This window comes from Epinephelus fuscoguttatus, linkage group LG12 (genome assembly GCF_011397635.1).
Source record: "Epinephelus fuscoguttatus linkage group LG12, E.fuscoguttatus.final_Chr_v1".
NCBI classification, from domain to species: domain Eukaryota; kingdom Metazoa; phylum Chordata; class Actinopteri; order Perciformes; family Serranidae; genus Epinephelus; species Epinephelus fuscoguttatus.
Genome location: NC_064763.1, coordinates 42,579,476 through 42,602,759, shown reverse-complemented (window position 1 = coordinate 42,602,759; position 23,284 = coordinate 42,579,476). Strand labels below are relative to the sequence as shown.

Sequence of the window (23,284 nt, the reverse complement as noted above, 5' to 3'; positions counted from 1 at the left end):
ATGAATGTCTTTACAAAATGTGATCCATCCAACAGAGACGTTGCAGTCTGACATCACCGTCATGCTGATAATAACAACAACAACAAGTTCGACTAGCTCAAACAACCAGACAGGTCTCTAACAACAAACAGCCTGTTCTTATTCTCAGGGCGTCAAACAGCGACGGCGTCAGTGTGTTCACCTCAGGCTCTCTACTGTGGCTCAGTGTGTTAAAGGTCGTCTTGTTTTGGTTTCACTCTGCTGACATTCCTCGGCTGATAAGAAATCTCTTCCTCTCTGGAGATTCGTCTCCACCTCTTTTATCTCCTCTCTCTGTTTTCCTGTTAAAAACAAAACAATTCAGCCCAAATCCAGAAATAATCACAAGACAGCGCCGCACGATGTGAAGGAAGACACAGATATTAAGATACTGACTTAAGTTTGTAAGCAAATCACAAAAACACATATTTAGGGATGTTTTCGATTCATCAGCCGCATGTTGGTACCTGCCAATTTTCCTTTTGACTGCCATCAGCCAATCAGTAAATCAGATGACATCACTGACAGCAGTGTTGGATGTTGTTCTGTCACGTCTCAGGCTACAGCGCAGATGTCCAGACTGAGGGGCCGTGCACACGCAACATCTTTAACTGGCTAGAAAATGCGAGGTCAGGCGCCAAGTGCCTTTTCTGTGCCGGCTTTCAAAAGCGCTGCGGCAGGTTGCTTCTGAGGTTCCTAAGCAACCCTAACAAGCATGGTATAGGCTATTTACATGAAAGAGTGCAGAGCTGATCTTCTTCCAGGAGCTGTTTATACATGTGTAGGCCTGTCGTCTGTGGGACAGATGTAAAGCTCTGCCCTGCACTAACATGATCAACGTGTTTATCAGACTGAATATCCTCTACCTCCTCCACCTCGGTCACATCATCCGTTGTCACGGCCTCTGTTTCCACTGTTACGCTGACGACATCCAGCTCTACATCTCCACCAAATCCATCACCTCTCAGACCTACTCCACCCTCTCAAACTGTCAACAGTTCCCTCACCCTGGCAGCCAAAGACTTCCATCTCTCTATCGACAACTTCACCCTCTCCCCCTCCCCCGACTGCCTCAACCTTGGAGTCCTCTTTGACAGCAATCTCTCCTTCAACATCAAGCAAGTCACCAAATCAGCATTCCACCATCTCAAAAACATCGCCCTCTCCTTCCCTGCAGCTGAAACCCTCATTCGTGCTTTTATTACATCTCGAATCAACTACAGCAACAGTTTCCTCTACGGCTCAACCTCCAGTCTCCTAAATAAGCTTCAGTATATCCAGAACTCTGCTGCCCGCCTCCTCACCCACACCCGCTCCCGTGACCACATAACCCCTTACCGTATCCAATCCAAAATCCTCCTACTTACCCACAAAGCACTTCACAACCAGGCCCCCTCCTACCTTAAAGACCTTCTCCACCCCTTCCTGCACCCTCCGCTCCTCTGTCCCATCGTCCCAGGAACAACAGGAAACGTGTTTGGGACAAACAGAGATCTTTACAGAAACATCGTCGTGATGAAAGGACTCAGTAGCGTCAGAGGACGCAGTTTGTTGTTACATCATGAACAACAAATCTGTGATGTCATCAGCAGGAGGGGAGCGAGTTAGCGGCAGTAGCTCAGTCCAGGGGCCCTTGGGCTGGAAACCTGAGGGTCACCGCTTCAAGTCTCCGTACAGACCAAGCATGAAGTGTGGACTGGTAGCCAGAAAGATGCCAGTTTGTCTCCTGGGCACTGCTGAGGTGCCCTTCAGCAAGACACCGAACCTCCAACTGCTCAGGGTGCCAGTCCAAGGGCGACGTCCTCGCTCTGACAGCTCTCCATTTAATGCATCTTCTTCGTCTTCTTCCTCTTCCTCTTCCTCTCCCTCTTCTTCTTCTTCTTCTTCGTCGTCATCGTCTTCTTCTTCGTCTTCTTTGTCTGGTGGAGCTGACAGAGTAAAGTAAAAATAAGTAATTAGAAATATATAAATAATAAATATATAAATATTCCATCAGATGCTCGACAGAAGTTTTTTTTACCTTGTTTCCTAAACTGTGACTGTGGAGTGTTTCTGCTGTGTGTGAAACTCTGCTGAGCTTCGTCCATGACTTGCTTGAATGGTGTCTTGGAGCTGTTGTGTGTTTAACCGCCATTAAAAACATTTTCTCTCTCTTGTTTTTAACCATGCAGTGTTTTTCCAGTTGGCCTCCATCCAAGCCTCAGTCCTTCCACCGCCAGCAGTTTTGACTCTCGCCTTATCTCCCTCTGCCTCTCTCTGTGTAAACACGCAGCACATGCTCGTACCTTCTTTGTGCTCACACTGATTCCACAAAGCTGTTTACGCAGCATGAACATGAGGATTGTGTGCTGCTGTGCAGCTCAACATGTGTTCATGGTTCACACTGTGTTTGTGTTCAAAGTTTGATACTTAGGATATAAAAGTTAGTATGTTAAACAGTCACATGATCAGAGCGTGGGTGTTGACATGTACTTTGTGACTGCAGTAAATCCTCTGAGGTGATATCAGAGAGTGTGAGTTTGACCTGTGTTTGTATTTTACAGGTTTAGTTTTCCTCTTCTGTCTCTGAAAACTGAAATCATGGGCGCCAACGACCTCAACATGAACTCTGACCCCGTGAGGTCATCACCTCCTGCCCGATCCCGGAGTCCCTTCAACAGCATCAAGGTTCGTCTCTGCTTCACATCCAGCGCTTGATGATTAGAAACAACTGATTCTACATGTGTTTGGTTTTAAAGGGAAATACTGTCTATCTGTCTCTCCGTCTACTGGGAGGATATTTTTTAACTGGAGTAAAAAAGGCCAAATGTTTTGAGCAAGAAATCAGAAAAAAATTGAATTTTCACAAAATAAAAACAATTTTTATGTAAATTTGATCATTTGAGGCTTTTTTGCCTGAAATTTAGAAAGATTCCAGATTCATCTCTGTACAGACGGATAAGCAGCACAATATGTCACATATAGTTCGAAACCCACCGTGTCATGTGTATCTGTCGTGTTTCTTGAAGGGAAAACTTTACTAACAGTGTTTTAAAAGGGGCACAAGATAAGATCAGACCTAAGATAATGAAAAATGTTGAATCTGTTACTGTGTTGTATAACTTGATATAAAACCACACAGCAGAACTTTGAACCACTCGATAAAAGGCTCTGGATCAACGACCCAAATGCAAGAAAAATTTTGGCTTTGTACGTTTCTGCAAACAACTGATTTGTTAATTTGCGCGTTATTATGAAGCAGATACGCCAACAGCTGTCTTTAATGTGTTGTTACGTTCAGACAAAGATGTTCAGTGGATGGAAAGAGATGATGGGTTATTAGAAACACAAAAGTTTGGCAGCATGAAATTAATACAAACATTATGTTGGGTGGCACGAGTGCTGCTGGACAAGTGGCAACAAGTTGCTCGGAAACAGCCATGTTTAGCAGCATGAAGTTGCTGAACACCAACAGTCTGACTGCCTTCAATCCTTCGACAGTTGATGTTTCCCTGGAAGAAGAAAAACCTGCTGACAGAAACAAGAGTTAGTCACTTCTTTTTTCAGTGGAACTTGTGTTGAGAGGCTTTGTTGCTTTCAGCTCAGCAGATTCCTCTGTTGTCTGTAACTTCACTTCCTCAAGTCCATCCTGGAATTGTTCTCTGAGGCCAGTGTTTCCTCACGGCAGGTCGTGTCATGAAACTCTGATTAGTTCACTGTGTCATAAGTCACTTATTAGTTGTTGGTTTCGAAATTACACTGATACCTACAGAGTCAAACCTGTCGGCCATGTTGTGTCTTTTTAGTCATCTCCCTTTTTTCTCCTTCTTCCTCTCCGCAGTTCTTTGTGTTCTGCCACAGCCTGCTGCAGCTGGCGCAGCTGTTGGTGTCGGGCTACATGAAGAGCTCCATCTCCACCATCGAGAGACGCTACGGCCTCTCCAGCCAGAAGTCAGGGCTCCTGGCTGCTTTCAACGAGGTCAGTGCAGGACACTTGCTGCACTTTGTTTACATCACTGCTGCTGCGCTTTCCTGCCGATCAGAACTCCCACTGAATGTTTGTTAAGTGTAGTTTTAAGAGGAAACTTTCCACCAGCACTTTTTCTTTACTTCTTTTGTTTTCAAAAACCTGTTTAACTCGGGGTGAATACTCGGGTTTCCAAACTAGCAGTCTGCAGTCGAGTTGAATACCAGGAAGATCTGTGTTTTCTTTGAGGTCACCCTCCTGAGAAATATACCTGCAGTGTCATGACGTGTTTAGCATATACGCCGAAACAAAGATGTTAAATCATGTGTGTTTTCCACCTTAATATGGTAGACGTTTCGTAGGAACTGTTGTCCTCCTGTAGTATCACCAAACACACGTTTTCTGACATGTATACAGTGTTTTTAAATCAAACTTGGTTTATGGAGAGAAATGCTGTGATACATTTGCATGACGTGATGATTTCACAGGACAACTACATTCTACTTAATTCTCAAAACTGTCGTCGTCACGCTGCACGGGCTGTTGGTGTGACTGTGTGTCGTTGTGTGTGTCCAGGTGGGGAACACGGTCCTCATCGTGTTTGTGAGTTTCTTTGGAAGTCGAGTCCATCGGCCTCGGTACATTGGAGGCGGAGCTCTGCTGGCCTGCCTGGCCTCGTTGCTGATGGCACTGCCACACTTCCTAGGAGGACTGTATGAGTACACAGACCGCATCAGCTGTGAGATCAAACACACACACACACACACACACACACACACCCTGCCCACCCTCTGGTTCCCTGTCTGCAGAATGAGCTAATCTTCCAGTTAGTGCACCTCATCATCAGTGGGCGTGTCCTGTTCCACAGATCAGAAAGAGACAATGGAGGAGGCAAGTGGGAAACTGTCAGAGAAGAGGGCATTCAGTGGTCGACAGCACGGTCTCATCCTCGGGTCATCATATACGCTATGTCACACCCCTTCAGCATGTGATACCAACACTGGAGGCAACGTCAGGCGTTTATGATAGGCTATATGATGCAGCTGGTCCCACTCTGAAGTTTTCAAAAACCAGCGCTTGGTCAGTGACTGACAGCGACAAAAAAAGCCGTCCTTTCACACAGGCATGATATTCAGCCAGACCAGCAGCATCAGGGGGAAACATGGAGGGACAACAATGAAAGTTAAGGTGGCGGAAGTCCAAGTAGGGTGGATGGTAAGGGTGGTGGGTGGGTCTAACAAAGATGGTCTTTCACCCAGGTGGCCGCTGTTCACTTCCTGTAAGATTGTAAAGCCAAACCCTGTTCTTTTGTCCTAAACCCAACCATGTGTGTGTTGTTGAAGGAAAAAAATATCAGCTGGTGGTGTTGTACCAACGTAGTGCTTTTATTTTGAAAGAGACTGTATCAAACTGTACATTTCCTGTGAAAACAGAAGTGTATTTTGAAAACAGACAATGCATATAACAGGCTGAAGTTGACACGGTGTCCCAGAACGTCAACAACCAACACACCCAGGGTACCTTGGACGTCATATGTTAATGATCAAACGTGTCAACTTCAGCCTGTCGGTGGTTGTTAGACTCATCCACCACGCCTCCCACCTGGCTTACTCAGACTTCTGCCGCCTTAACTTTCATTGCCGTCCTGCAGCATTTCCCCCTGACATCGCCAGACATCATTAAACATAATGGTGACTGGCTACGCATCATACAGATGTGAAAGAACAGCTTCTTTGGTGTCTGACGCCAGAAGTCACTGACTGACTGGTGACGACTTCTGAGTGAGACCAGGTTCAGGGGTGACAGAGGACTTCTAAAGATAAATATCTCAACAACTATCAGACGGATTGCCATGAAATTCGGTTCAGCCATTCATGACCCTCAGATGATGAATCCTAATGAGTTTGGTGAGGCTCTGACTTTTATCAGACGTTAGACGTTACACATACTTCAGTTCATAAACCTTACATGCTTAAACGACAGTCTGAGGAGTCCTGCATGGCCCTCTGTAGGGACGATACACTCTTCTGATTGTGACGTGTCCTGTGGCCCCGCCCTCTGGACCAACTTTACATCATTTGACCAACTAGTGACTCTGACTAATGGAAGCAATGTGTGCTGGGACATTAACACTCACCTCCCCCTCTGTTTCCCAACAGCCTCCAGTCTTAACTCCAGCCTCTGCCAATCAGAGAGCACCCTCGCCACCTCATCATCCAATCAGAGCTGCAGCCAGCATGAGAGCCGCGTCCAGGATAGGATGTACCCTCTGCTGCTGCTGGGTCAGCTGCTGCTGGGTATCGGAGCCGTCCCCATCCAGCCCTTCGGCATCTCCTACATCGATGACTACGCCAGCAGGAAGAACTCCCCGCTCTACCTCGGTACGCTGAGCAAACACTGAATACTGTTTTATCCAAACTGTCCTGATTAGTGATAAACAAGTGATGGCAGATTAAACTGTTTCCACCAGAACAAAGAACTGTACAGAACATACAGTGAAAAAGAGAATTTGAAACTTGCCAGAATCAACAGCAACACCTGTCCACATGTACTCAAACTCTCTGACCTCATGTGTCACAGACAAACTGTCTGTGTGGGTGCAACATGTTCTCATCCCACCACGTCCAAATACTGCCACTTTGTCAGTAGATCTGCACGTCTAAATATGGCGCTCCAGACACCCTCCTGAATCAGTTTTGGACATTACAGGAAGATGTTTTAATTAAACTTGTTACACACATTGTGTCTTCTCAAAACTGAGCAAAGAATAAGTTCAGGTTCACATCTCAGCTACATCAGCTGATCGCAAGCAGCCCAGTCAAATGACTGATCATCAGCTGACTGATGGAAGGGAGTCAGCTGATTGATCACATGATTCCTTTTTATGCAACCAATCAGCAAATCTCATCCAGGGCGCCCTATTTAAACTGCTTCCTACTGTTGCTGCTTCCTCTGCAAGCTGCTTTGCAACCTGCCTCCACCCCAGCTCCTCCTTTTCATGCTGTGTCTGACTTATCAGTGTCATTTCTGTTTGTCATTGATGCTGCTCTGGTCTGTTCCCGGGGGGGGGGGGGGGGGGGTTGCTGCTGCTCTCTCTGCCTTAGGCTTTCCATGTAGGCACATTGAAGGGCAGGGAGGTCCCAGAACAGAGCCATGCTGCTCGTTACATGCAACTAGTGTTTTTCAAAATAAATTACAATGTGAGGTAAAATGCTTAATTTTTTGGCAACAAGAGCATGTGGTTAGGTTTAGACAGAAACACCATGGTTTGGCTGAAAATGTACTGAATGGAACTTGACAGCAGACGCCCAGGTAGAGGTGCAGAGTTTGCCCTCAAAGTCCATGTATATGTATGGATACATTACATTTGTCACAGATACAATGCGTCTAACAAGTGTTAAATGAAATACCGTTCATGAACGTCTGAAACAGATGCAGGAGGGTATCATAAGCGTCACATTTGGACGTACATGTCCACTGACAAAGTGTCTGTATTTGACGAGTTGGGATGAGAACATGTTGTAAAAACCACCCACGTTTGTGCCTAAAAAGCTGCTGGAAGCTCAGCGATGACTCGGTAAGAAACACCACGTTTTGTTGTTTGTTGGTGTTGAACAGTGGTCTGTAGCTCGGCAGGAGTCTCTGAGGTGTCACACCATCCACCATCGCCTCCACCTCCTGATGACAGTCAGCTCATGTCACTTTAGAAACGTTGATATGAAACGTACAAACATAAGTTATCTGTGGTTTGCAGAAATGTATGAGCCCAACATTTCCTTCTGGTGGCTGAGCTGAGTATTTTTGGACTGTGGTATTTGTACTTTTACAACTTGATCCTTAATCAATTAAAACTGTATTAGAACTTTCCTTTTTAAAACAGCATTAAGAATAAAAGCAGGCTTGTACTCTCTACTCCCCACAGTTACATAATAGCAGAGTACAGAATCACTCCTTCCTGCTCATATTACCAGTTGGCCTGAATGGTGCATGTAACCCTGTTTTATCTGGAATATTTCATTAGCAGTGTCATATTTTCCGTGCAGGCTGCAGCTCCAGATGTTTTGATGTGGTCCTGTGTCAGAGAGCTTCTGATCAGCCTCAGTGTGACAGATATTTGCATGCTAACAGTCTGATGTTATTTCATGTCTCAGTGTGTGTGAATGCTCCTGCAGAGTAACACCAGCCTGTGGCATCTGCAGCCTCTCAGCTTACACAACAGACTGGTTTTATTGGTTCTCTGGAACCAGTCTGAGGCCGGAGTCATGATGTGCTCATTTACCGTCACTGGTTTCACTCTGCACGAACACTCACTGATATATCGGATATAGGAATTATAAGCTTTTACATCAAGGATTTATCCAGCCCAGTCATCAGGGGAAAATGTTGGCATTGTACAAAGCCTCCTACAGACTGAGAGACTTTAGCACTCCTACAGGTTTACTGCAGCTACATTGTGCAACATGGATCTGATGAGCGTGGGAACAACATCAAGTTGTCTGCAACTGTACGATGACAGCGCCGACTGAATCACATACGATAGCCTCCCATCCTGAGTGAAGAAGGATGCTGCATGGGTTATTACTTCAGCTGTGAAGCACAACATGGAGGGGCACATTATTAAGATTAATAAAATAATCTTCTAACCGCTTCATCCTCTTGAGGGTCGTGGGGGGGCTGGAGCCTATCCCAGCTGACACTGGGTGAGAGGCAGGGTTCACCCTGGACAGGTCACCAGACTATCACAGGGCTGACACATAGAGACAAACAACCATTCACACTCACATTCACACCTACGGACAATTTAGAGTTACCAATTAATCTGCATGTCTTTGGACTGTGGGAGGAAGCCGGAGTGCCCGGAGAGAACCCACGCTGACACGGGGAGAACATGCAAACTCCACACAGAAGGGCTCCCACGCCCAGGATCGAACCGGCAACCCTCTTGCTGTGAGGCGACGGTGCTAACCACCACACCACCATGCCGCCCGATTAATAAATACATTATTATCAATAATGGAATTAATAACATGCCTGAAAAAATGTTGATAAAATGTCTCAATAAAGTTATTGAAATATAAGGAGATGATTATGTACAGCATACCATACCATGACTTAGTCATACCAAACATTAGAAACAACACCAACATTGGTCCACAGGGGGAGCCACAGCGATCGGTCGCATTTTAGCCATTTTGAAGCATTTTTCTGTTGTTATAGCGCCACCCAGTTGCCAGTTAGAGTTAAATTTCTCCAGTCACCTTGAGGCGTCCTGTTCTACATATCTACCAAGTTTAGTAAAAATCCATATGGCGGTTAGGCCTAGATAAGAAATGAGCTCTCTAGCGCCCCCATTTTGTTTGATGGGGTCAATAATGGAGGGGTCCCCTCAGATTATGTGTGGTCATATGCCTACAAAGTTGCGTGGTGATGGGTGAAACCCTTGAGATGTTCTACACCTTTATGTGATGAGCCACGCCCTCCGCAATATTCATTGCCTTATAGAAGCTCAGTTTTAGGAAGTTTTCCAACTTTTGCCAAGAGGGAACTTTAGATATTGGTCCCTAGATTATGTTCACCCAGTTTCATGCAGATCGCTCAAACTTCCTAGGAAGAGATCCATTTGAAGTGTTTTTCAAAAAATTCATAATGGCAGAAAATCTATATAAGCGGAAGTTATGGGTTCTTGAGTCAAATGTGTTCCTCATGAGGAGAGGCATCTCTGTGCAAAGTTTCATGTCTCTACGACATACGGGGCATGAGATATGCCCATTCAAAGTTTGACATTTCAGTGGGTTGCTATAGCGCCCCCCTTTGGCCAATTGATGTAATATTGCTTCATTGGCATCCTCCTATGACCCTCTACCACTGTGCCAAATTTCACATGGATTGACCAAGTCAGTGAGGAGAAAAACGTGGAACAGAGTTTTCATCATTTTATAGTGAGATTATTGCAGATTAAATGTGGGCTCAGTCTCATGAGCCTCAGGCGGTCATCGTCCCTCCTGACGGCAGGTTTTCTTGTTGTTTGTGTTTTTCAGGGATCCTCCTCGCCGTGACCTCCATCGGCCCGGCCGTCGGCTTCATCACCGGCTCCCTCATGCTGCGCTTTTATGTTGACTTTGACAAGTTATCTAAAGGTGAGGAGACGTGCTGAAATACTCATTTATTACACTTGTTTTAATGTGACGAGGAGGAGGGAGTCACTTACACTGAAGTGAAGTAAAACCAGAGAGAAGCTGATTAATGTTTCAGGTCATGTCCTTACAAACACTGTAGAGCTTTAGAACAAGACGAATGTCTGACAGAAAGGAAACATCTTCATGTTGATTTAATGTGATGAACAATGGCTGTGAAACATCTTCACTCCTCTGACCTGTTTACACATCAAACTATTAACATTAATATTAACTATTAACTAACAGCTGATTTATCAGGATGTTTCTTCAGCTTCAGTTAAAGTTCTCTTTGTTCTTTGGTCTGAGTCCAAAAACAAAAACAAAACTTCTTCATCCTGACGTCTTTCTGTTGGTTATCCCTCAGCTTTGGTTCGTGAAGCAACTAACAATCATTGTTACTCAGCTGACAGTTCTTTTCTCATTTGATCATTTGGTTTTTTAAATGTTAGAAAATAGTGAAAACTGTGCAGAGTGATGTCTTTAATGTGTTAGTCAGATATTTAATTGAATATGATATTTAAAAAGGAGAAAAGTTGCATGAAAAATTACTTCAATGTTTAATCAATAATCAAAAATAGCCTGCACTGATTTTTTTTTTTTTTGGCTGCAGCTCTATCTGTGATTTAAATTCAGCTGCCCGATACAGTCCTTTAGATTTTAGATGTGTCAGAACACTAATGTTGCACAAAGCTCTAAGCTAAGAATGAGTGTGTTTACATGGACAGTTTAATTCCCTTTTCATTCAGAATGAAAGTTCATTCCTATTAAAAGTGATCTTGTAAACACCTAATTCAGAATGAAAATGGCCAATGTGATTGAAAATTCAGTCCGATGTAAGGGGCTGGAATATTCTGTTTCTAATTCCCAATGAAAGAATTTCTCGCACTTGTATACACTCATTCCTCTTTAAGTTCATTCCAGTCTTTCTGCACATGCTCGTTTCCTTGCCCTTCTGGCGCCATGACGTATATAGCGCGCATAGCAACGGGCTGAGATAGAGCAGTCGGACTCGTTGCACTCACCAGTTTCCATTCGCCACAGCACGGTCTTCTATCTCCCTTCTTCGACCTTCTACCTCCCTTCTCCTCCTCAGCAGACGAAGCATTAGCAGAACAAGGTTGTTGTCGTACTGCTGCTTCAAGAATATCAGCAAAACAAGCCCAAAAAAGGCACTAAGAACAGCGTCGTCAAGCATCTTGTTATCCGGAGCGAGGACTACAGTGTTTTCTTCCGGTAAACGTAAACACGTAACATCTACCCCGCCCCCTATCCAATCAGAAACCTTCCCTGCCCCAAACCTTGTGCGGATTAAACTGATCTCTGTGTAAACCCTCATTCAGAATGAATATCTCCCATGTAAACTACCTGGAAAGACTTTAATTCAGAATGATTTCATTCAGATTTATTTCATTCTGAATGAGAAGTCATCATGTAACTGTAGCCAGTGAAAGTCTTTTGACAAACTACACGTTAAAATGAGGACATTTGGTTGTTAGTCAGCAAAGACTAACAGAGATAGCCACTCTGACGCCACCTACTGGTCTGTGGTCACAACCATTAAAAACCAAATATTCAAGAAAACTGACAAACACTGAACGAGACTTTTTTAGACGACCAGATGTTAGAAATAACTTAACTTAATAATGAATCTGGGGATACGACATGGTTATGTTATCTAAGCAGCGTTGTTGCAGTTGTAGCAACTTGTCAACAAACAGCACCCATCTGTCACTCAAAGAGGCCTAAAAATGTGTAACTTAAAGTCTTAATAACACGTAAACAGATGTTGAAATAATCTCCAGAGACCAAACAGGCTGTAAACGTGTTTATTCTACATGTTAACATGGAGGTCTGTGGGGACTGACTCACTGTTGGAGCCAGCCTCAAGTGGACATTCAAGGAACTGCAGGGTTTTTTTCCATTTCATTTTTCAGCCCCACAGCTGGCTGATTATTAAAAACATCGAGTTAAAACTAAAATACCTTAAACAATTTTGCATGAATGGAAATGGTTATTTAATACAGGGATTATTATTATTATTATTATTATTATTATTATTAATATGACTGCACAGCTAAATCTCATGTTTCTGTGATGTCTGGTTTGTTTGTGAATGCAGCAGCTTTAAACATACTTGAGTGGTGGAACGCAAAGTGCCCAAGTTGATGGTAATAATAATAATCTTTATTCATAAAGCGCCTTTCAGAGCAGAGTTACAGTGTGCTTTACATGTCAATAATTCAAACAGAACAAGACATGAAAACAACAACTGATAAAAACACTATAGTGAATAAAAGCTGAGGAAATAAAACACAGTTTACATGAACTTAAACTCAAGTAAAATCACACCACTACATCTATCCAGCCTGTGGGTTTAGTTTTTATTACCAAACATCCTGGTGTATAAACAGAGACATTAAACCGCGGAGGACCTGGACCCAGCTCAGCACTGAGCGCCGTGTTTGTTTAACAGGTTTGATTAAAGCAAACAAAGACTTCACACCCTGCTAACCTGCTTTGATTCATGTGGGAAACACACATTAATCCTCAGGGCGTTCACACAACATCTGTGCAACAGTTTGGAACGATGGATCTCTGACGCCATGACATTTTAGAGATATGTGGTTTTCACAGGACAGCCAAGGACACCAAGGCAGGATGGTGCAAACACATGATGGTCTTAGAGAGCAGTAGATTAAACCACCTGACAGGATGTAAAGGAGTTAAAACATCTGCAGCAGGAAAATTACACATGAATGCAGCAGATTCATCCGACAAACAGCACAGAGAAGCAAAGAAAATAGTTTTTACTGTGACACGCTGACTTTTGCTTCGGTAGGAGTTTGAAGAAATGGCTTTTACTTGTAGTAGAGTATTTTCACACTTTCTCTGCTCAGTGAAGAGGAGCTACAGTTACAGCTAAACTAGGACATTCAACTGGCACGGGAGGGGAATCCATTTATTGAGCCAAGTATGTGTGACTCCTCTACGATAGGTGGAGATATGCCCCCTTTCAGCTTGTTAGTATTGGACCTTTTTCCTGTTGACCTATTACGTCACAGACCAAACAATGGACAAACAAGTTAGCTACGGTTAGCTAGCAGCTAACTGCTACCATGGTGGACAACTTTACAGCTCTGTACATTTGGCCCGTCCAAAAAGTCACGGCTCTGGATGTAGATTTCTCCATGTTGTTACCGGCTTCTTCTTCTCTTACACATTTAATGCTATTGGACTTCCGGGTCAAAGCCCGGGGCGGAAACTGTGGAGCATGCTCAGAGCGCCTCGGCCACTTTGGGTCTGATTGACTGTATACATGCAGGAGTCACATGATCTGGGTGTGTTAGTCCCACTTTGACACATTCACTGCAGGACCATTTCACTCACACTGACATGTTTACAGGGATTTTAAATAAGTCCATTTCCTCTGATGTCATGGAAACGGACCGAGTGTGGTGTTAGTACTTTTACTGCAGTAAAGGATCTCAGTACATCTTCCATCACTGTTCATCTTACAAATAAAAATTAGAATAACTGATTAAATGTTCTCTAGTTCAGTTCATCAGAGTCCGGGGGTTTGACCACACATGCAGCAGATATTACCAGTAAATGACTTTGTGACGTGCACACAGTATTATTACTGTTTACCTCAGGATCATCTCGACAACAGATTAAGCTGCTGTTGTGAGTCGTAAAATTATGTCTCTGTTCTGGCTTGGATAATCTTTAAATTATTGGATCTGCAAACTGAATGCCCTTGATCATTTATTTCATTGTGTCAGAGGAACCTGAAGCAACACGCCTCCGCCAACGCATTACATTAACTCAGAGCTGTTTCCTATCTGAACGCCGGGTCGTTGGGTTTCTGGTGTGAGCAGGACCTGGGAGAGCAGCTCAGTCACCAGGATGAAATGTTGGCGTTCTAAGTTTCCACAAATCATTGATATGTTACATCTGTACATCTCATACCAACGTTTCTAAAGTGACGTAGTATCTGAGCTGACTCCGTCATCAGGACGTGGAGGGGATGTGGATGTGGTGACTCCTGTCGAGCTGCAGACACTGTTCAACACCAGCAAACAACAAAACTGGTTGTTTCTTAGCAAATTGCTGCTGTTTCCAACTGACCAAACGGTGTTTTGTAGTAAACTGCCGCTGTTTTTCCAGCTGCTTCACAGGAATGAAGAGTGGTTGTTTTTTGACGACATATCACTGTATTTCCTGCAAAACATGATCTTTTCCAGACCTAAACCAAGTGGTTTTTGTGCCTAAACAAAACCACACGTTAAACACAACGTTGTTAAAACAAAAAGTTGTGATGCTACATCATAACCTACAAATTAGGGATGTCAGTTTCCTTATTTTGCTTTCGGCTACCTGACAGCTGTTCATTAACTTTTTCAGAAAAAAAAAAAGCAAAATGAAGTGGCGTATAAGAGGCCCTTCCTTTGAGTCAGGTGCTCATGTGACACATTTCAAGGCTCTGATGATGAGTTTCAGCTTTTCAGAGAGACTGAATGAAAGAATATGATTTCAGCTAACTCTGCAGAGCCAACAGAACAGAGCGTCTCTGAGCTCATCGTTTCACGTCTGCTCATATTTCGGGATGAGTTTCAGGACTCAACACTTTGTTGATGTTCAGTGAAACTCAGACGCTTCGGATGTTTGACGCCTCTCAGATTAACAGAGCTTCACTTTGTAACGAGCCTTGTTAAAACAAAAACCTACTTCCTTATATACCATGTGAACGGAGTTGAGTCAGTGTGTGTGTGTGTGTGTGTGTGTGTGTGCAGGCAGGAGTTTGTATGTGTTTATGCATGCATGTATAATGTGTTTGTGTAGGAGGATGTGCTTGTATATGCAGGACTTTTTTTGTTTCATGATGCACACATTTTGAGTGTGTACGTGTGTGTCTTGCTTTGTGTGGACCAATTTGAGAACCTGGACTTTGACCTGCAAAGTGAGGACACTTTGAATAATGAGGACATTGTGGAGACTTCACTCCTGCAAATCCCTGTTTGAGGATTAAGATTTTGTGGTAAGGTTATAGTTACAATTAGATGACTGACTTTACTTTTATTATTATCATTTCATGTTTATGTTCAAGTGTCCTGATAATGCATACGCTGGTAACGGTCCCCACAAGTATAAAAGTAATAGGGTGTGTGTATGAGCGTGCTTGTGGGTCCATAAGGAATACAGTGATTAGTGTGTCACTCAGCTGGTCTTTGTTCTTCATATAAACCAGTGTTTTATTGCTCAGCCAGTCATTTAGAGCTTGTGTGACTCATGACTTTGTCATTGTTGTGTTTTATTGACTCATGTTAAGCTTTTGTGCAAACATCAAACTTGGCAAGAGCTGAAATATGTTAGGAGAAGTCGGTCACATCTTCTCACAGTTCATTTGATTCATTTCTTTAAAATGTTAGTCTTAGTCATTAAACAGAAACATGAGAACGAAAGTAAAATGCTGAGATCAGAGCAGATATGAATTCTCTGCTGACATTTTTCAAGTCAAACAATAACAGTTTACCACTTTTCTTTTTCTTAAACGATAAACTTACGTAGCCTGTGATAGGGGGTGGGGGGGGCAACATGAAAGAAGACACATATATATCTTTCAGGACCTTCACTTCACTGAGGGGCAAAATAAAACTACTTCAGGTGTTGGCTGCAGGATTAACCACCATTTCTCACTGCAGCTCATAATATTTTCTTTTAAAGGGCCAGTGTGTAAAATGGGTTGAAAACAGTGACATCAGTGGTCAAATTCTAGATTGCAGGGCTCACTCGCTCACCCCTCCTGTCGGGTAAATGACGGTGGCCTCGTAGGGACAAAAAGCCTTGCGCAGACACAAGTTTTCAGGAGTAGGTCTATCTAGCAACGAGGTGAATGTTTATTTAGAAATCTAAACCATTTTATGATATTGTAATGAATCCCTCACGAGCAGGAGACCAGAGGAGCGTTCAGGAAAAAGGCCAGTTTATTTGAGCACTCCAGAAACTCCGGTAACACTCCACTCCGTCCCAAACTCTGACTCTTCTAGCGTAACACACACACTTCATACACACATACTCGTTTACCATACTGAGTGGGGACCCCCTCCCCTCTCTGCTCCACCAATCTCCAGCCCGCACACTGACTGACAGCGTAGCCTGTAAACAGAGCTCAGCTGTTTATTTAGCCTAGCAATATCTCCGGACTATAGTAGCTGCAATGGACGACTTTGAACGCGATTTTGAAGAGTTTCTTGTAGCGGACACAGACCCAGAGCCATACCTGTTTGAGCCGGAGCATACAGATGAGGAACTCCATGTGTTTGATGCTGAGCGGGCGAGAAGAGAGGCTGAATGCACAGAATGGGATTCGGTGCTACTGCTGCCATCGTTGGGGAGATATATCATCAGGAGGAAAAGCGCCGCAGAGAGTGCATCACAAGGAGTGAAGTTACGTCTTCTTTTCCTCGCAGATGACGGTTCGGGTTCATTCTCTCCTGTTGCGTGGTAAATGTGGTCCATTCGCAAACTTTATAACTAAAAAATCTTTTCACTACTCTCTATCGACTAACTACTAACACTCTCTGCTGTTTCCTCATCCTTCTTCCTTCCTTCCGCTGTCTTCGTTGGTTCATTTATACACGCGAAACACGTTCTCTGGCTGGCTGGATTGTCCACTCGGTCTGCCGTACATACATGGCGGCGCAAGATGGCGACCTCTCTAAAGCAAGGCCCTTGCTATGTATATATATATATATATATATATATATATATATATATATATATATATATAAAAGCATAATTATAAGGCTACGAAAACCAAACAAATTTTATTTTATAGCAATCATACACTTATATAAACATATTAATGGGTAGAATATTCAGATTCGGATTTGACAATAAACCATGCCAAATATTACACACTGGCCCTTTAAGTTTTGCCTGAAAACTTGAAAATTTCTGGGGAAAATGCAGAGTTTTGCCTGAGAATACGAACAAATTCTCAGGAGGCCGCAAAAGATTTGCAACAGGATGCAAAAGTTTAAGATGAGAATGCAGAAGATTCTCAGTAGAACGTCAAAGTGTTGCGTTTGTATTTCTCAGGAGAATGCAAAGGTTTTGCAAGAAAGTGTTAAAGTTTATTCGGAGAACACAAAAGTTTTGCAACAGAATGCAAAGTTTCTCAGGAGAAGGAAAAAAAAGGAGTGTTGCAAGAGAGAACCATAGGTGCTGCACAGGAACACAAAACACCGCCTTCTGTCCAGTGGGGACAGTATTTTCCTTGAAAGCTTTGCAAGAGAACACAGAAAGTTTCTTTGGTGAACACAAAAGATTCTCAGGAGAATTTGCAAGAGTTTTGCAAGACATTGCAAAAGCTTTGCCAGAGAACTCAAAAGTTTGTCGTGAGAGGAAAGGGAAGGTATTGCACAGGCACACAAACACCACCGTCTGTCCAGTGGAAACAGTATTTTCCGTGGAAGCTGCTCATCATATCACCTTTGATGCTGCTGCCATCGCCACGACGACTGAAACACAAAGATCTGCCAATGAAAACAGCTGGATGTCAGGATCATATTCATAACAGAGAGGAAAGAATGGAGTTTTCCTTCTGTCAGGGGACTGACCAAGAAATCAAAGTTCTGTCGCTCTGCAGACAATTTTCAGCATTTAGAGCATCAAACTTTATTTGTATAAATTTCACGTCAGATAGAAGGAAGCCGGAGGGATGTTATGAGATTAAGGTGAGAAAGATAAACAAAGAATAGAACAATAAATCAGTACAAACTAAAGTCCCAACACGACACCATGAATCACTCCCTGGGAAAATGATATCGGTGGGTGACTTTGTTCTGAGGGAATAATTATGGTGGAAAAAATCTTTCTGGCAGAACGCATGCTGGCACCAAGTCGGTCACACACCCTGCTTGAAAACAAATTCATGAAGGATGGAAATAACTAAAACCAAACTTTAGTTGTTGTGAAACAGAGACAGCGCTGATGTCAAAATCTAAACTGTCCTCTGAGTTCCTGTTCAAACCTGCAGCAGCAGCTTATAGAAGCTTTACTTCACTGTGTTGGAGGGAAACAGAAAACACACCTGAAGGTTGGTGACGGCAGCAGGTGAGCAGAGTGTGTAATTTAAACCTTATTAAATGACTCAGTGTCGTCGGACCTGTTGAGGTGCGGCACTGCTGCAGCTCTGTGCACGTTGCAATGTCGCAACATTACTTTCACTGCTGTCACACAGATATTTCCCTCAGGAGGTGGTGGAGACCAAAAACAGAGCCAACAGAGAGAATATCGGACTGACGTGTGTCAGGTGACTCAAACAGAATAAACAGCTGTTTCAGAACAACTTGGCCGCATCAGTTTAAAAGGTGATGATATGTTAACGTTCACGACTTGTTTCTGCAGAAAAACACCAGTAACTGCAGGATGATAAGCACTGACTGAACGCCTCAGGATGTCTCCATGACTGTGTTTGTTCATAGATCTACTCTGCAGGACGTTACTAAAAAACAACGTCTCACCCAGCAGTGATCGCAGCTCCTTCCCATCTGATCACTGATTGTGATCTTCAACAACATGTTTTCTTAGTTTGCATGAAATGTGTTGAACAACTGAGGCTGATTAACGACTGACAGTCAGTGTGAAAACAAACTTTTTGTCGCTCCTGTCAGAACAACAGTTCAGTTTGTGTGTCGTGACGGAGTCTCTTCTGTTCCCAGATCAGATCCAGTTGAACCATAAGGACCTGCGCTGGGTGGGAGCCTGGTGGCTCGGCTTCCTGTTGGCGTCCTGCCTCCTCTTCCTCACTGCGCTGCCTTACCTCTTCTTCCCCAGAAACATGCCCAAAGAGGTGAGAGTGAGCACAAACAGTCCCACCTGGTCCTCATTCACTGCCAGTGTTCATTTAGACAGCTGTCTTAGATTTAGTCTGAGCCTTGAGACGAAAATGCTTTTTAGTTTTAGTCACATTTTAGTCCTTCACAGTTTTAGTATGGCTTTAGTTTACAAAAATTCAAAATGTTTTAGACTGAGTGAAGTCCGGCAGCCGGTGACCGTTCAGCGGCTGACGAGCAGAGCTAGCTGCTAACAGCCACCGCTGCAACTAACAAACTCCACAAATCCATTCAGCAGCTCCACCATCCACAGTCAGACACACACGGCTGATTATTTACTGCTGAATTACAGCTCACAACTCGCACCAACCCGAACATCCTGGTGCAGACTATTTATTGGAGTTTACCAGCCTGTCGGTCATGCTGCATTTGAAGATAATTTAAGCACGGCCGTTCTCGGCTTTCAATGTCCAACAGTCCACCACTAACATCTTCATCACATCTCATCAAGAAAAATGAAACATAAATTTCGTCTCTTTTTTTTTGTAATTAATTTTGGCTCGTCTTGCCTGCATGTCCAAATGTTAATGTCCACACGGCATGAAATTCCAGTGTTCGACATTTAAATTATCGTCAAGCCAATTTTCATTCCAACAAAAATTTTACATCTGTCTGACATGTTGATGTCCTGTGCTAACAGGGTAGTTTCACTGTAACTGTGAGTGGCTATTAGTGCTGATCTTTGGAAAGTCGACTGCTCTTGCAGTGAAGCTCATTTGCATAGAAAGGCGGCTAACAAAAAACGTCCTGATAATTACAGCACGACCATTCTCGGCTTCCGACGTCCGATAGTCCACTGCTAACATCTTCGTCTCGTCTCCTCAACAAAAATGAAACATAGATTTCGTCTTAGTTTTTATTATCAAGATCTATTTTTAGCTGGTCATCGTCTCATTTTCGTCATGGACAACAAGTTGTGTCGTTGACAAAAAAAATTGTCATCGTTTCCATCAGCAAAATAAACACTGGTTACTGCAGCTTTAAGGAACAGTCAAAAGTTCTGCACATTATAAATATAACCATACCTCTATATGTGAGTTGTGCAAACATAGATCAGACGATAAGACTGAATAACCAACTGGAACCATCGGGGCCATCAGAGTGTTTGGAAATATGACAATAAAGTACAGCATGTGACATAATGAGTCTTAACGTGCGTCCTGTACAGGAGCCTGTATTATAACTGATGTGCAGCATGTTCATGTGGGAACTCTGGATTTAAACTAATGAACAAGGGTCAGTGGAGCTACAGGAGTCTGTATCGAGTTCATACAGTGATGTTTGTTTTTATTAAAGTGAATTTGTTGGCAATAAATCTGAGATAAAACCAAATAAACAAAGAGAAGTCAGTGTCAGAGTGATGAATGGATCATTAACATCAGGGATGCAGAACATAAAAAATGCTCAACAAGCTGCAACAGGACTCTGCTTCAGTGTGTTTTGGCCTTGTCCCCAAAAACAGAGTTAAAGAGTTCAACTCTGTTGCACATGCCAAACGCATGAAGGCGATTTAATGATTGCTCAACAGTGTCCTCCTGTGATGACTCTCTCTCTTGAAACAGCAGATATGTAAAAGATGTTTCAGTGACACACAAACACTTCAGACTTTAACTCAACGCTTGTCTTTGTGTCTTTTATCAACATCTCAAAGAACGATATTTTCAATCAATCAATCAATCAATTTTATTTATAAAGCCCAATATCACAAATCACAATTTGCCTCACAGGGCTTTACAGCATACGACATCCCTCTGTCCTTATGACCCTCGATCTGACTCTGCACGTGTGTCACATATATCAGCAGTAAATACTGAGCTCCACAAACATCCAAAGATTTGTTTGTTTATTAAAACGTTGTCACTGTACAAACCACAGATACGTTACATTTGTACATTTCATACGTATCAAATCATCGTTTCTAAAGTGACGTAGTATCTGAGCTGACATCGTCATCAGGAGGAGGAGGGGCTGGTGGATGGCGTGACGCTGGAGAGACGCCTGCCAAGCTGCAGACTTCTGTTCAACAACAAACAACAACATTTTAAGAATTAAAATATTTCAGAATTGAAGTCCTGTCATGTTACGAGAATTCCTCTCTGTAGAACCTGCAGAGGGCGCCGCTGTCAACAGTTTCATCTGGGTGTTTTTCAAATGTTAATGTTCCATTCACGGGGCCGAGCGGCGGCGTCTCGTCTGCCTCCATCATGTGACAAAGTTACTGTGGCTGTCAATGACGCACCGGGTCAAAGGGCACCACAAAACACCATTAATACATTTTTTAACACGTTATTTTTTCTGTGATTAAATAATCGAAATGATCACGTTACTTTGTTAGCTGTTAATGAAACCTTTTTTTGTTTATATACCAAACTTTGGCAGCATTTCAGTCTGTGTTTGTGGCACCAAATCTGAGCATGTGAAATGTGTTTCCATGTACCTGAGACATACATGACGTGCAACTGTAACATATCCATGGTTTTCAAAAATGTAGAATACCAACTCTTATTCTGGCGACTGGGTTGAAACTATCAAACACTGATTTAAGTGGTATCACACAGGAGGGAGAGCTGCTGTACTGTACTTCAGTACAGCAATAATCACAGCCGTGCTGATATTCAATCCAACAGATCGACCTCTGGGTGACATTACTTTTATCCAGCAGTTCTACACGTGCTGTTTATCTACAGTCAAAAGTGTCTATTTATATATCGACCCGTGAAATCAGTCTGTTTGCTGGAACACGTGTGATGCTGATGAGTTAACAGATTAATCAGCACGTCGTCCTCTGATGTCATGTGATCACACCTGGAGATTTACAGTGAAGTATTCAGGCTTCTTTCCGTCACTTTTCTGACTGTTCAGTATTTACAACCCTTAATGTCGGCAAACTAACAGTTAACATAATTATGGGCTCAGAGCAGCTGGAAGGCGCAGTGATCCGTACACTGCTGTTAAACTGTAGATCAGCACTCATGAAATGACTCTTGGACCATCTCCAGGCTTCTACATGTTTTACATAACTGTAAGACTGATAGATAACAGATACTGGACACACTCCTTTTTTAGGGAGGGAAGTCTTTTCATCCGATGAGGAAATAAAACTCTTTTTGGAGGGTTCAGAGGGTTGAATGTGTTTCACCTGCTCTCGTTTATTAAAAACATTTAATATCAACTTGGTGCAAATGTGGAGTCAAACTCTGTCCAGTCAAATGGTGTTAAAACTGAAAGTGACTGTGACGTCTCTGCGTCACTCAGCTGTTAGATGACTGTGTGGACTCTGGCAGCTGTGTGTTTGAACAAATCAGAGTCATATCAGGCAGAACATGGTGCTGAGCAAGCTGCTGCCAGCGAACGCTTCAGGAAACGTTTACAGTTGTGATGGAGCCAAAACTCCTCCACAGACTGGAGCAGATTCCTGTGTAGGGTCAGATAAACATCACACGCTTTAAATACCATGAACGTATGATGGCTTTTACTGTAAGCACTCGTCAAAGGTCGGCTGAGGGTCACAGCGGCTCCTGAACGAGTGAACCGGCTCTTTAGAGTGAATGAGCCAGTTCCTAATTTCTTTGTTTTTGCTTTAATTTACTCTGTATCCATTAATTTCAGATTATTTGATCCGGAACAAGTTGAGAGAGACTAGTTTGTGAGGGAGAAAGACAGTGCAGCCGCTCACTCGTTCACTTCAAAGAGCCGGTTCAAAGACTCGGCTCGTTCACAAACGTCACATCGCTACAATATACAGATCACGTGATGCGATAAATCAGCAATGTGATTTATCGTTGAACCCACTAACACCCCCCCCCACACACACACAGCAAAAACAAACAAACAAACAAAAAAGAACGAACAAATGAATCGCATCTTTGAACCATCTTTCACAAGTGAACGAGAAATCCCATCACTAAAATAAACTTTACTTACTGACTGAAATGTTCATGTACAATAGAGTGAATGAAAACATAAACTTTATGAAGTAAACTTGAACTGCTACATTTAGCTGTCACTGCAGTGTGTAAACACTGATTTATTTGTCCACACAGTATCAACACTGACCAACTGGGAGGGCCCACTGGGCTCAGACCCAGGGGCCCAAAGTGCCAGGGCCCCTCTGGCCTTAAACTGCAAAGAGTCACTCAAATTAACAGGTACTGACAAGGAAGAGACTTTAAAAGACCATGAAGAGACTCAAAGACACTCTAAAGGACAACGAAGAGACTCATAAAGATTCAGAAAGACCACAG

The 23,284-nt window shown here is 43.1% G+C and overlaps 2 protein-coding genes across 4 annotated transcripts in view; both read left to right on the top strand.

Annotated features, from left to right (window-relative positions):
- Positions 1–23,284, top strand: part of LOC125898750 (neuronal acetylcholine receptor subunit alpha-9-like) — a 258,716-nt gene that overhangs the window by 177,696 nt on the left and 57,736 nt on the right. The gene's annotated exons all lie outside the window — the stretch shown is intronic.
- slco2b1 (solute carrier organic anion transporter family, member 2B1) overlaps positions 1–23,284 on the top strand; it is a 46,150-nt gene that overhangs the window by 2,452 nt on the left and 20,414 nt on the right. For both annotated transcript variants that reach the window (XM_049592679.1, XM_049592678.1), the window contains exons 2-7: positions 2,562–2,685; positions 3,839–3,976; positions 4,541–4,703; positions 6,124–6,345; positions 10,003–10,101; positions 18,867–18,997. In XM_049592679.1, coding sequence (XP_049448636.1) covers positions 2,599–2,685; positions 3,839–3,976; positions 4,541–4,703; positions 6,124–6,345; positions 10,003–10,101; positions 18,867–18,997 — 840 coding nt within the window. In that variant the 5' untranslated portion in view covers positions 2,562–2,598. The remainder of the gene's footprint in view (positions 1–2,561; positions 2,686–3,838; positions 3,977–4,540; positions 4,704–6,123; positions 6,346–10,002; positions 10,102–18,866; positions 18,998–23,284) is intronic.